At 45.1% G+C, this 14,687-nt stretch overlaps 1 protein-coding gene across 5 annotated transcripts in view; it reads right to left on the bottom strand.

The window, feature by feature from the left end:
• Nucleotides 1-4,658: 4,658 nt before the first annotated feature.
• Nucleotides 4,659-14,687, bottom strand: part of Mamld1 (mastermind like domain containing 1) — a 135,635-nt gene continuing 125,606 nt past the window's right edge. For 3 of the 5 annotated variants that reach the window (XM_055608783.1, XM_055608781.1, XM_055608784.1), the window contains 2 exons: nt 8,924-9,008; nt 6,759-6,830 (listed from right to left, as the gene is read on the bottom strand). In XM_055608783.1, the coding sequence (XP_055464758.1) occupies nt 8,968-9,008 (41 nt within the window). In that variant the 3' untranslated portion in view covers nt 6,759-6,830; nt 8,924-8,967. Of the gene's footprint in view, nt 6,831-8,923; nt 9,009-14,687 lie in introns of all 5 variants that reach the window. The other 2 variants (XM_055608786.1, XM_055608785.1) reach the window with 2 other exon arrangements.

Genomic DNA, 14,687 nt, shown 5'->3' on the forward strand with positions numbered 1-14,687 from the left:
GGGTATGTCTCAGCTAGTAAATTGAAAGAAGTTTAGAACAAACAGATAATTTTTGTGAAAAAAAAAACACTTTTTCAGAGGCTGTAACATCAGCAATTCCTGCCTGAGGTATTGGTCTGCTCTTTCTGATAGCCAGTCCCTTGATGCTGGGTTTAGTCAGTCAGGACTTTTACTCTCATTCCGTTGTGTGTGTGTGTGGGTGTGTCCTACTCGTTCTGGTTATCTAGTATAATACTGATGGATCCTGCCTCAAACTGACTCAATCTCTGTCTATTTTATAATGCCTGATGCAGGTATACTATTTTTGTTGGTTGAATCAGAATGAACCTATCCTAGGAAAACAAACAAACAAAACAACAACAAAAACAACATGCTTTTGTACCTGTGTTCTAATCCCATGATTTTCATGGCTGGAGTACAAATGACAGATAAGAAATTGTACACAGGCTATGATCCCAGACACATTTCCCTCTCAAGTGTTCTGAGCCTGTTGAAAAAGGAGAGGGGGAGAGTGGTGGCTCACATACTTTCCTTTGGATTTCTCATAGGTACCACGTATTTGGACTCAGTGTCTGGAGGGAGACAGTAGCAAGTGTTAGTGGAAGAAGCACCTACTCCTTAGATATGGTAGAAGGTCTTTGGGAATGTTCTTCAGAAGCTGTAAACCACTTCATATATTCTGTCCTCCAGTCCTCTCAAGGAAGAACTTCCAATCAAGGGAGGGTTGTAAGGGTGTGATGCTGAGGTGGTGGGGATGATGTGGGTATTCTCGACTAGGCAAGATTACATTGATGGGAGAAATTCAGCGGCCTTCAAGGCCTTTCATGCAAGTCTTGTTCTTAATTGTCAAGTTGGTAGAATTTAGGATAACTTTAGATTCAGAGGACATCATGGAAAAGTGGGCATGACTTAGGAGACAAACCTCTGCCTCTGTCCCTGATGGTGTATCCAGAGAGATTCGACAATTGTAAAAATATCTACCCTGCATGTGGGCATTTTTCTCTCTACTTTAAAAAATATATATATTTATTTTTATTTTATGTAGTTTTTTTTTATTTTACTGCATGTATAGGCTCCACATGTGTACAGTGTCTGAAGAGGTTAGAAGAAGAATCATTCAATATGAGGGAATTCATTCCCAGTACTGTAAACCTAGCCAACTTCCTCTGACTGGAGAGGTCATGGCCTCTAGAGGAGAACCTACTACTGACACTTTCCTAAACCAATAGAACTTCCAACTAACTGAATTCTTAATACTATATCCCAGGATTTGTACAGTTCTTTTATGTCATTAAAAAAAATCCACTTCTCTTTGAAGCAGACAGAGTCTATTACAGAGAACCACAATTGGTGAAAAAGCATAGATTTAGTGACCATAGAGTAATCATTCTCAGTTGGTACAGTACAATGCAACCCCTAAACCATAGAGTCAGAAGACAACATGGAAGAGTAGGAAGAAAATGTAAGTGCCAGAGAATCAAGATGCTTTATGTTAGATCATGTCTTCTAGACATGACAGGGATGCTGCATCCATGAAATGTCAACCATGTGGTTGTTGAAATAAAACCTACATAATAACTACAACAATTGATATACCAAGGGGATGGGAGGAATTTTACAAAACACCCTTAGATTAAGCACTACAGTCAAAGGCTGCTGAGGGAGGAAGAATCAGTTTTCTCCAGGGGCAAGGATTGTCCTGAGAGAGCCTCAAGTGGTCAGTCTTAAACACATGCACATATGAGCAACATACTGGACTCAGGAGATGATGTGCACATTTATGCTTGTGTGTATATATATAAAATAATAGATGAAGAGGTCAAGAATTTGAGAGGGAATGAGAGGGGTACAGACATGTGTAGAAATGAGAAAAATACAGTGCTCATGTAGAAAATTCACAAAATATTAAAATTTAAAGGGTTTATTAGTATATGATATTTATACATACTAATGGGTTTCATTATGACATTTTCATACATATGCACAATGTATTTTAAATGTGGTCAACTGTCTCATGCTGTTATCAACACATCTTCCCCTAAAAATGGCATGTCTCCTTTTAAACCATGAGCCAACATAAACCCTTTCTTAAATTGCTTTTCTCAGCTATTTCATCACAACCATGAACATATCAGTGACCAATGGGGGAGCCAGTCAGTTCAGTCAGGGAAGTGAGCAGATGCACTGTGCTCTTTTCAGCTGAGATGCTCAGATACTGAGCAGCTGCTGGGGTACTGTGATGCTGGCTGTGCTCCCAGAAGATAGGAATAGGATGAAGGCATCCTTGTAAATTGAGAATAAGCAGTGGAAGGGACAACATTTCCTTGGGGAACTTAGAGAAGGAGTTGTCCATTGCCCTTGCCTAGGATCCAAAGATCCAAGGATCCAGGGGACATCATAGCTTTGCTGAAGGAGGCACTCTCTTTCTACTACTCTCCTGCTACTGGGGAGTAAGCAGCTTGCTTGGGCTTTATAGGTACAAGAAAGTTGTTTTGACAAGAAGACTTGAGAGGAGGAAATGAGCAGAAGGTTCTGGGTTGGGGATGAGAAGAAAGGGGACATCAGTGTTGGCACTCCTTGGAAAGAGAAGTAAAGAACAAGAATTGGTGCTATACAGGTGGCCTTGGGAGGAACTTACAGAGGAGAGGCTGGTGGGCTAGGTGAAAGGGAGCAGTGATAGCAGCACTGTAGGGGTACACATTTCTAAGAAGCAGCGACCTGTCACTCAGAAGCAGCAGTCAGTGATACAGGAAAAGTGTGATGAGGCCAGGAGGGTCAGGTAGCAGAAAGTGATCAGGGAGCCACTCTGGTTTGTAGCCTAGCCTGACTGAGCCTTGAGTTTGCGAGGGTAGTTGACTTGGGAAGTTTAGCCCTCTGGGGATGTGAGATGGGACCTGAATACTGTGTCAAGCAGCACTTTTAGTTTGGATCTTAGTGGACTGGAAGAGCTGAAAGACAGACAACTATGACCTGTGAGGCTCTTGGGCAGGCTAAGGAGGCATCTTGGGAGAGAATGAAAGGAGCGTTTACAGGGCATATAATCTAGCTTTCAGACTGGCAGGTTCTGAGGACTATCTTCCAGTACCATATGATAACCATGTACAATCATTACTGGACTTGTGTTTCATAACAACCAGCAGAGCACCCATGAGCTTTCAGGCACACAACTTGTGCTTCCCATGGAACACTGAGAGAGAGTGGTGGGCAAGTGGCCCCAAGAGGTCTCTATGGCTTGTCTGATGGACAGCTGGGGCCTTCTGAATGTATGGATAATGTGGCGGGATAGTTGGGCATGAGGAGAAATAGGTATCAAGATTAATAAATGAAAAAGACGTCAATGATAGAGGAGGGCTGGAAGCATTCCTGACCACACGGCTATGTGTAAGGGATTGAATGTACAATTGTGGGAGAACATAGACGTCATGTAAATGATTTTAAAAGACTCCTAGTGACTAGGGCTTTTGGGCCTCATATCCTGTCTTAGTTCTTTAGCTTAATTCCATTCTCAGGAGTACCTTTTTGTTGTTTTTAAATAAAGAAGTTTTCTCTATTTCTATGACATATTTCTATGACAATCCATGTGCTCCTGGTCGAACACATGTATATATGAGAAAAACCAAGTGGCTTTAATAGGTTGTATATGTGTGCATACATATGTAACAATACAGTTTAAAGGAGAGATTATGAATTTGAGAGGGAATGGGAGGGGAATTGTGAGGAGTTAGAGGAGTGCAAAGAGAGAGGTGGATGTGATGTAAACACAGTACACAAGCAAGACATTCTCAAAAAATCTTTTAAATAAAGCACAAATACCCTGGAAATCTCAATTAGTACTGTCTGGGCTTTGAGCACGTATGCCTGTGACAATGGAGAACTTCACATAGAAGAACAATCCTTATAGGGAGTGGGTATAATGACTAACTGAAACTAAAAGGAATGCTCAGCAGGCAATGCTGACTTCTCTTTGCACCCTTGCTGAACTCTTCTGACTCCACGTTTCCAAATGAACAGTTTGGTGTGGTACAAGCTGAACCAAACTAGGGGAAATGATTTTAGACCTTTTGGCTCACTGCAAGTGTGCACAGCTGTTTCTATATACTGCTGGGGTCTTAAGACTGCCTATGAGGTGAAAGTCCACTTCTTGAGCAGTGGGGTCAGACATGTTACTATCGTAGGGCCAGCCCTACTCAATGTCTATTTTTGGGTGCCTTTTCAGTAAGAAGAATTGAAATTGGCCCTCTGTGGTTTGTTGTCTGCAGTATCTCTCTCATTGCCTGGGGTCACCTCCTCATCTCAAGTGAATGAAGCAAGGAACTCAGCTCTGTTTGGAGGCACATTTAACTTATATCATAAGGATTCAGCAGGATCTGACCAGGGAGAAAAAGTATGTGCTCCCACAAGGGTAGAAAGATGGTGGCGGGGAACTCCTGGATTTTGTAGTGAGACAGACAGACACACACACACACACTCTACACACACACACACACACACACACACACACACACACACACACACACATTTTGACCCTGCTGCAGCATTTTTGTGATACATAGAATAGAAGAAGCCTGGGGGAGCACCAAAGTTATAGCTAACTTTGGATTGTAAGTACTGGATGTTCCATGAAGAAAATGAAAACACAGAGACACTTTTCTCCTGGCTGTTTATTACAGAACAAAGGAAAACAAACAGGAAAAAAGTAAAACAACAACAAAAACACTGGCCCAAAACAGATGCCAGGTTTCAAATATAGAATCAAAATACAAGGTGGCAATTAAAATGTGATTACACAAAATCTGGACACTGAGAAAAGTTTACAGGACAGTGAATGTGGATTTTCTCTAACAAACATTTAAATATACATGACAAGAATCGCAAATAGAAACCATTAAAGACAAACCCTAAATCAACTCTTAATGTTTACAGACTTTCCCCCAAACCAAAGAGATTTACATCAAAATGAGTGTCACATGATTTAAAGCAAACTTTAAAGCATCACTCTGTGATGGTGCACCAAAGCTGTCTAATGCTGGGGCTTTCTCTGTGTCTGAAGGTCACCATAGGTGACAAAGGGAAGGGAACGCTCTAGTTCCTTGAGGTGGCCAGCTCATACAGTGCTCAGCTCACAGGCTATCTCTGCACCATTCTTAATCAAACCTAAAGGACACTCTTGGCCTTTCATGAGTGTCTCTGTGGGACACTTAACCATACCATGACTTTTGCTGTAAATGCTCATTAGAAAAGAACTAGCTGAGACTTAAAGGCTTGCAAGAGATTAAGAGTCACACTGGGTAGTACAGTTTGTAATGGAGTGGAAATTAATGACCAAGTGGCTTTCCATTTGGCATTTGTCAGTTTGCACAACACCGCTTGGTCACATTCACATCTCTCGTGGCATGAAAATCTCAGTGGCTCAGCCACCTGGTTTAGCAAGGTATCACTGGAGCGAACAACACAGTCTGCGTATTTGGAACAATGGATAATAAACACAGCTCTATTGAAACCAAAGCCGCCACTTTATTTACAAAGCCACAAAACCAAGTATAAATACTTCTGTCATTTATGATTAGGAAAACCATTTACAAAATTTTCAAATATGTACAAGTAGCTTGAAAAATCACCAGCTTTTTATTTGTCAGGTAGATAGAGGGATAAGCAGTACTGTCAGGGTTCAGATTTTAACTAGGAGCCTAGTGTGGGTGACTGGGGCCAGTTTCAAGTTGGCTGCAGATTCAGGTCACTCCTTTGAGTGACAGCATGGGGCTTTCTAGAGCACCCTGCTTTGATTTATAACTCCTCAGCACCCTGGGTGACTTGGTCAGCATTCTGGGTTGTGGCATTTTGGGCAACAGCATGCTGTTCCAAAATGTCATATATCAGCCTCAAGTTGGACACCCAGTCTTCATCCAAAAGCTCTTCTGTGAAATCCACCTCACTGCCTGCAGATGATGGTGAAATCAGACCATCTGTTGGGGACCAGGCCTGAGGCAAGACATTGTCCTGTGGCTCAGGGGGTGTGTCTATTCTGAACAATGTACCTGGGGACTGGCTAGTGGCAGCAGTAGCAGCTGCATAGCTTGGTGGCTCTAGTCCCTGAATAGGACTCATGGGAGAGCAGCTGGCCATGCTCTGTTGTAGGGACTTCGTGCTTGACACAGGCACAGGTCCCTGTGCTGGGCTCTGCACAAGGCTCTGATTGCCCAATAGGCTCAATCTGGGGCTGGCCAGAGCAGCACGCACCTTCTGGCCAGGACTGGCTCCTGGGGCCATCTGATGGGCCTGGACCACAGCCTGTTGAGATGAAAATGCTAGCGCTGTTGGGGGTATACTCGTGGGTACCTTGGCAAAGATGATGAAGTTGCTATCAAAATGCTGCAGCATGCTATTATCTACTTGGCTGAGGGGTGATTCCCTTGAAACAGATGTGGCTAGAGCTGCAGCTCCCACTGTCCAGACTGCATTACTGAACACTGAAGACATCATTGGCACACTGGAGAGGCTGAGTTGGTGGGGAGTCAAGGGTTGGTTGCCCAGGGGGCTGATACAGAGCTTGGGCAGGGGCACTTCTAAGGGCATGGCCTTGGCTTTGGCACAGACAGAGCCAAGACTATTTAGGGGATCCTGACCCGAGCCTGGGGATATGGGAAATGGAAGGCCAGTGTTGACTTGCTCCTTCTTCAGAGTTGATGAGAAAACACCCATGTGACTTGTGGGTGGTAATATTCTTAGAATCAGATTGTCCTGAAGGAGCTCAGTGTTGGGTGGCATCAGATGCTGGTTGGATGAGGGTCTTATCTTGGGCCTACACTTGGAGATGACTTGTTCTTGTTCTGCTGCATGGAAAGAAACATAGAAATTAGTTCCAAAGTTATCCTCAGTTTGGGCTACGGTCACTGGGCAGAAGCTATAGGCGCAATGTTTTCTTCACTTCTACCCTTGACCGTCTCTCTGAGTCCCTCCCAATTCCCCTCCTTCCTGTGCCTGTAGCCTGGAATGAAGCTCTTTATGCTCACAGCATCCTCTACAACAATGGTTCTTAACCTTCCAAATGCTGTGGCCCTTTAATACAGCTCCTCATGTTGTATTGACCCCGACCCATGAAATTATTTTCATTGCTACTTCATAACTGTAATTTTGCTGTCCCCACTCCTGTATATTACATTAATACTTTTAAGAATCATAATGTGAATACCTGATACACAGGATATATGATATGCAATTCCATGTGAAAAGCTAGGCCAACCCCCCCCCCCCCAAGGGGTCACAGTTCACAGGTTGCAAACCATTGCTTTACAAAGAGCAGATAATGTTGTACTTGAAATGCCAACCGATTTGTTTGCCTCTTCATGTGTATTGAAGGTTCTGTGAGGGTAGGATGTGACTACTATCCATTTTCAACAGATGGTTCCTATTTTGTGGAGCAAAGGGTGAGGTAGGGGAGGGCCTGAGGAAGAAAGCTCAGCCTCTTAGACAACAGAGGAAACAATTTCCTTTAGTTTTTCTACCTGATAAATATGATACACAGGAGTGAGGGCAGTATTCTGTTCCCTCCAAAGTCTCACAGCCTAGGCAGTATCAGCATTCAGACCAGTGGCTCATATATTTCTGATCTGAACTACAGAGGAGGTTGTTTCTAAAGATGCAAAACTTGGAAGCTTCAGACCTGGAGACCTGGGATGACTGTGGTGGAGAAACAGGATTATGAAAGGTGAGACCCTTAGCACTTTAGGATGGAGATGCATTTCTCTTTAGTATCGTGATAGCCCCCAGGACCCATATTTACTGAGAGTTCTGTGGATTGGGGACTGAGGCAGGTGGTAGTGGTGCACTTTGCTTGAGGTCAAGTAGGGAGTGTCATTCTTGGCCTGTGTGACCTCTTCTATAACCTATGCTTGGCACTATAATTAGATCTTATCCTCCCTTCACTTGTGACTATGCCTAGGATCTTTCCATAGCATGGAATAAGTGTTTCATCTAGTCTATATTCTAAACCTCCTAAGGATAGTCCTCTGAGTCCCATTTCTGCTGACTCAGGCTTGCCCATTACCTCTGTGCCTGGCCAGTGGGGCACAGAGAGGAATGCTACTAGGTCAAAAAGAGCATGGTATTTTGCAAAAGAATGAAGAACAACGATGTGGAGTTAACATGGGGCTGAAATAAAGATGTGGCTGAGCCCTGTATCTCTGGGGCCCAAGGCTTACATATCATTGCACTGGTTTAGAGGATTGTTTATCTCAGGTTGCCTTGGTGCATCTGTAAGTTTCATGAAGTAGGAGCTTGTTTTTTCTGACCACTGCCAATAAATATCAACGGCATTTGCTGGCTGTGATACAGGCTAGGAATCCTTAGTTATCTGTGGAGGCTGTGGAAGTACCCCTCACAAAAATACAATAAGTATCTGTGATAGAGTATCTACAACTCCATTTTCATTCCCATACCTTCCAGAGATAATGGTCATGAAATCCATTAGAAATAAATTGGAACAGGTATGTTGGAGGAGAGGGACAGGGCGGGGCAAGGGGGCCTGTTACTCAATAAAAGTGGGGTGATGGTGATGTACTTTTGGGAGACTGAGGCACAATGACAACTGGAGTTTAAGAGCAGCCTGGGCTACAGAGTGAGACCCTGTCTCCAGATAACAATGAGCAACAATGACAGAACAGGAGCTTTAAGGAACTAGACTCAGCCTACTCAATCTCTTCAATTAAAGTGGTACTGGAACGATTATGACCAGGCCTCCCACTGAGATAGAATGTGCTCTGAGATAAATGAATGCTCTCAGTGTTAGAACCCCATCCTGGGGACAACTGATGTGACTTTCAGACCTTGCCCTGTCCCTCTAACACCACATGCAGAAACTGTATACAAAAATGAACCGCACTCCAAATCCCTGGCTCCTTTGGGCACACTGATCTTTTCTGCTTACCTTGAAATTGAGTCATCTGCTCGGTGATATACACACTCCTCTGTTTAGGGGTCATTGCCGTAGGACCTGATCTCTGCTTCTCTTGCTAAACAGAAGACAGAAAGGGCCATATTAGATTGCAGATACCAAGAAACACCGGCATTGGATTACTGTGTAGGGATCTGGGACTCAGCTTTAGTACAGCAAAAGCATGAGAGGACACATCAACACATACTCACATGCATGCCCCACCCTCCCAAGTAATATCCCACAAGTAGACAGAAAAGAGTCTGCATATGGCTTAAGGAGACCAACTGCAACATAGCATAGAATGAGGCAGAAGAGACAGGGTGTAATAGCAAGAGTATAGAAAGAAACGGTTAGATATTCTGGAGTTTTGTCTGCTCAGGATGGGTCAGCAGTATGAGATGGTTGCCAAGAGAGCAAATATAACATTAGGCTACATTATTAGAAGCAGAGTATGTAGAAGGAAGGAGGAGACAGTCTTTTACTATTCTAATTTGGCCAAACCATACTCACAGTTCTAACAGGTATCTGGGCACGTCACTCTGAGAGCTTGAGATAAAGTAGCTATATCCAGAAGATTGTAAGCAATGGAGAATAGGGATAAGCACTTCAAATTACCCAGTCAAGGGATGGTTGGTGAGCTGGGGGTGCTAGGGCTAGAGCAGAGCACATTCTGGGCTATTTGTTTGTGACTGCACACTTTTTGTAGGACTGTTATGGAGTAAGTACTGAAGCTCGATTCAGATGTTCCTGGATGGCCATGTGGTCAGATAGACACACACAGAGCACCCAGACCCTCACTGGCCATTTACCTTCCTTCTGACCTGATGCAGGATGAAGTAGGGAAGGAACTTCCTATCTTCATCTCAAAGTACGATGGGTGTTCAAGGGGAGGAGCCCTACTTGGGCCTCATGTCACACACTCAGTTGGGAATCAGCCCGTGGGATCAAGGGGAAAAGTGCAAATAGGCTTCTAATGAAACCTGGAGACCAGGCATAGTGGCTGCAGCTTTCTCTGAGCCCATCATGTTGGCAGGGCCTGACTGTGGCTGGAATGAAGGTCTGACTTGCCACAGGTCAAGACTCACCTTCTCTTACCACCTGCTACCACCTCCACCTCTCTCTGCCTTCTCAAATAATCTGTTGCCAGTATGCCAACCATCAGAGGCAGGTGCCAGGAAGCACACACCATTAGGTCACCTGCTGGCCTGGTGACCCGAGATGCCAGAAGATTGGCTCTTAGGATATGGGATGCCTGTGTATGGACAGTTTCTCCAGCAAAAAATGCTTATAGAAGCCCTTCTCTGCAATGAGAAGGGCTGGTGTGCAGTGGACGGGGGGAGGTCAGTGCTTGGGAATGTGCCCAGCTCACAAGCCTGGCAGTAGCTCCTGGCCTTAGTCCCTGCCAAGGCAGAGAGGACAAACACATGGCACCAGCAAGACTATGGCATAAGCGATTTACCCAGCCTGGACTTTGCTTTTCTACTCTGCCCTTAGGCAGCTTCCTGTGGAGCTCCAGTACTGCAGGGAGGGAGGCTCCATCTCAGCTGACCAACAGAGCTGTCCTCTTCCTATTAAAGCACTGGGTCTAGAGGGAGTTGGTTGGGGTGCATCAGTTTTACCATCCTGAGCACTTCACACCCACTGTTTCCTGTCTTGAGGTCATAACCCAGAGGAGTGGGTCACATGTCCAGCCCAGGCCAGTCTATCAGAATCTGGCTAAAGATTCTCTGGGCGGGTGGCCACTTCTAAAGATGGCTCTTTCACTTCTGTTTTTCCTCCTAAGAATACCAGGAAAGATCTACAGTCCCCAGATTACTGAACTGACATGTGAGGTTCAAGAGATTAAATGACTCTCCACAACAACTTGGCTAGCAAGTGCAATGCCTTTTAACTGTGGATGTACTGCACTACTCACTTCTGCCTGCATGGCCACTGATGTCCCAGCTCACCTGGATTCCATCCTGTTTACGTCATTACTTTTCAAGTCACAATGTTGTTGTTTGTGGGTAGAGGCAGGGGCAGATGGAGACCAAGAGTGTGACCCAGCAGAAATCAGAGTAGGGAAGAAAAATGCAAAGGGGAAGATGGATGGAAAGAAAGGCTGACTTGAGGCAGCAGTCAAAGGATGCCATCCTAGCCCACCTGGTCTACCAGATAAGAGAGAACACTGTAGACTTGGGCCAGGTTCACAAGGATAAATAGGGTGATGGGAAGTCTTTGTCCAGGGAAGCATACATTCTAGAACCTCCAAAGTGGCTGGTGGATATCTGGCTAAAGCTTAACAGTGCCTCTGTGCTTGCCCAGTTGCTGACAGCCAGCTCTGTAGGCCCCCTGAGTCTGAGTGTCCTCCATGGGCTGGCTGTTTGCCCTGAAGCCCACTTCTCTCACCAAAGTCCTGCTGTCCCTGGCTGAAGGCGCCTGCATTCTTATCCAGGCCTCCAGAGGAGGCTGCTTCCTTTGTTTTGCAGACGAGGCTCCCATCCTTTGTTCTGAATCAATGTGCTACAAAGATAAGCCCCAAGAAAACAGTTGTTGCCGTTTGACACTGACAATTAGAACCATAGGAAAATGGAGAAAACAGGAAATGACAAATGGTTTCAGAGACCAGGAGGAAATGGTGGCTGAGAATTACTGCTTGGTGACAGTACACACTTGCAGCCCCTCTTGTGAAGGATAGCCCAGGCAGTTCTGGTGGCTTTTCCTAAGCACATATGGAAGGGTCATTAAATGAGTCAAGTTTCCAGAGCTGTAATTGTCATACAGATCTTGTTGTAAGACACTGACTAGCAGGCCATATGGGAGCCCAAGACTATTTCTTTCCCAGTGGCTAAGCTAGGAACCCTAGGGCTGGGGCTAGCAGATAGTCTCAGGTAACTAAGACCCCAGTTCTTCCTCTGTCACACCCTTTCCCAGCTCCACTTAAATCACATTCACTAACAGGTCCTGCCTTTCTGGAAGCTTCATACTGATACCCAAGAAGCTAGAAAGCACCAGTTGGGGATTCTGGGATGATAGCGCCTTGACTTATGTGCCAATTAAAAAAGAGGCAAAAGGCCTTGGTTTCTCCAATGCTGCCATTGCCTATTAATACAGCTCTTAGCACAGGGCCTGCCAGAAGTGAGATACGGCTACATAAGCTCTAGCCAGCATCTGAGTGTTACTTGTGGGCCCCAGGTGTGACCAGCTCAACAGATGTACAAAGGGATTCTCCAACATGAAGGTAGGGTCATTGGAGCCAGCAGGAACTGGGCAAATGTCACACAAAAGGTCCTTGGGTTTTTGCTTCATTTGGACAAAAGTTACCCACCCTGTGTGATCTTCTAGGGAAATAGAGTACTGGAGAAGGGAGGAAAGGAAGAGGAAGAGAAGGAGGGAAAAAGGGGGAACAGGGTCAAGAGGGATGAAGAGTGGAGGAAAGGGAAAGAGACTGTGATGAATGGGGGAAGGAAAGAGAGAGAAGTAAGAGAGAGGAGGAGGGAGAAGAGGGGGAAAAGGGGAGGTGAGAGAGAGAGAGAATTTGGGGAAAAAAGAGCAAGGGGAAAAGGGAAAGGAAAGGGAGAAAGAGAGAAGGTCATTGCTTTTTTTCCCTACAAGGCACTTCCCACCTGCTCTTGCAACAGGCTCTGCCATTTGTGTGTTCCCTACTGAAGCCAGCCTACTAAGCTAAGAAGGCACTCAGCTATTTGTCCCAAAGGTTAATGAACTCTGGTATAGCTTGTTTATTACCACACAAGGAATAGCATTTACTTTTGTAGACATTGGAAGCCAGACTACCCCCTGCTCATGATCCTGAGGTTCCCTAATCCTTCTGCTTGAGGACTACATGGGAAAATAAGGCTTACAGGGTAACTCAACCATTCCATTCAGCAGTCAGCTTACAAATATTTATGTTTGCTGTGCTGAGGGCCAGGCTACCCTCATCATGAGATTGTTACTGAATATATCTATCTATTGGCAAGACACAAGCCAATCATTGGAGTTAGGTTCTCTTTTAAAGGCACAATGGCAAGGTGACGGGACACCTAGTTGACAGGCATGAGCAGCGCCTTCATGTCATACTATTACCAGATATGCTATACGATTTCTTTATTGGCAAGACCCAGGGTTGTGTTGGCCTGTTGAGGTCATTCCTTGTCCCTCTGCATAAATGGATGCCAGCTTCACTTACAGTGCTGGAGCTACCCTTAGAGCATTCTAAAGCATCCTTGAGAGCTTCACAAAAGAAATGTTATCACAAGTAAATGACAGAGCTTTGTGTGGCTCATCTGTACCTTAAGGGTATCTTTGCCCTTGACCAAGGTCTATGAAGGCCCTCTTACCTGGTCTTGGTGGTTTTCAGGGCTGGCTGATACCTGCAGTGTTTGATTTAAATGCTAGGGATGATCCCCAGACAGAAGAGACCTGTATTTCTTCTGTCTCTGCAGTGCCTAAAACCTCTGGCTCACCCTGACCCACTGGCTGCAGTTCCTAGAGACTGAGAGGGAATGTAAACCTAGCTCTCAAAGTAGAGATCTCACTGAGCCTTCACCCCAGGATGAAAGGCACTGGCCTCAGGCACAGAGAATTAGTAATATTGGTAGTAGGAATTTGCCAGGTAAGCTAACAGAAATCTTCTCAGGTAAGCTAACTGAAATCTTCTCATGTGGCATCTGAGGCCAAGGAAGAACTGGGCAGGGCCAGGTGAAAGCAATATTCATAGTGGATGGAGTCTCCTGAGGAGTCATCCAGTTTCCCTGGGAGCTTTGGGCTGGACAAGATTCTTCTGGTTTCAACTGAAGAGGGGGCAGCTAAGCAGTGCTGGGACTCTGAGGGAGAGAGAAATCAATAGCCCTTGACTGGAAAGCACGGCTTGTTCTTCCAGGCCAGGGCACACAGGATAAAGAAAACAAAGCTGTGAATACTAAAACAGAATTTCCATTAAAGGCCAGAATATCTGGAGGTTCTTTCAGCTTGATGACCATCTTCTACAGATAGGGCAGACATCCTGTGGGCATTGATATTTCATGCCTCAGAACAATAACTCTATGGTTCAAATGAAATCTTCTGCCAAGGCTTGTATCTATCACCTTGCTTTCATGGCCACTAATGGGACTCTGAGGCATGCCAAGTCATTTCTTTTAGACTCTAGAATTGAGAGAGGTTAAGCTAAACTCAGATAGCTTTGGTAAACTTGGCATAAACACTGAAACATGTTCCCCTGACTGCCTTCCCTTTAATGGGGTGACCCAGCTGTCTACTTATGGAGAAGGAGTCCTGAGTGAGGCCAAAGAATGGTATGGGGTGTGGAACCCATAGGAGAATACGGTCAGGATATGGAGTCCGTGAATTTTCTGAATTCCTCCTAGGTATCAGACAGACAGACATGGGGTAGGAGATTTGGAGGTGTACTCTGACAGTCTGGACACAGAGTCAGGCAAGCAGGCAGGAAAATAAGCAAATGAGGTGCTAGAAGATAGGTGTCAATGGGAGAGATTGTCCTGGCAAACTCCAACTCTTTAGAGGTAAGGCTAAGGTGCTTGGACTACTCTGCTTGCTTGATTTCGTTACTTTGCCAAAGAATGTTAAAGAAGAAAGTAGTCTAGAAGGTAGTAGAAATCCCTCATAGTTGCACAGAGCCCTGTGGGTTGCAAAGGGCCTACTTTCCAGAGCTGTCACCTCCTGAGTTCCTCCCAATCCCTGTGAGGCAGGCAGGCAGGCTGAGCAGGGGGTTGTGCCCCAGCTGACATATGAGGAAAGCGAGGCACAGGGGAAAGTG

This window comes from Psammomys obesus, unplaced genomic scaffold (genome assembly GCF_907164565.1).
Source record: "Psammomys obesus unplaced genomic scaffold, mPsaObe1.curated_primary_1811, whole genome shotgun sequence".
NCBI classification, from domain to species: Eukaryota; Metazoa; Chordata; class Mammalia; order Rodentia; family Muridae; genus Psammomys; species Psammomys obesus.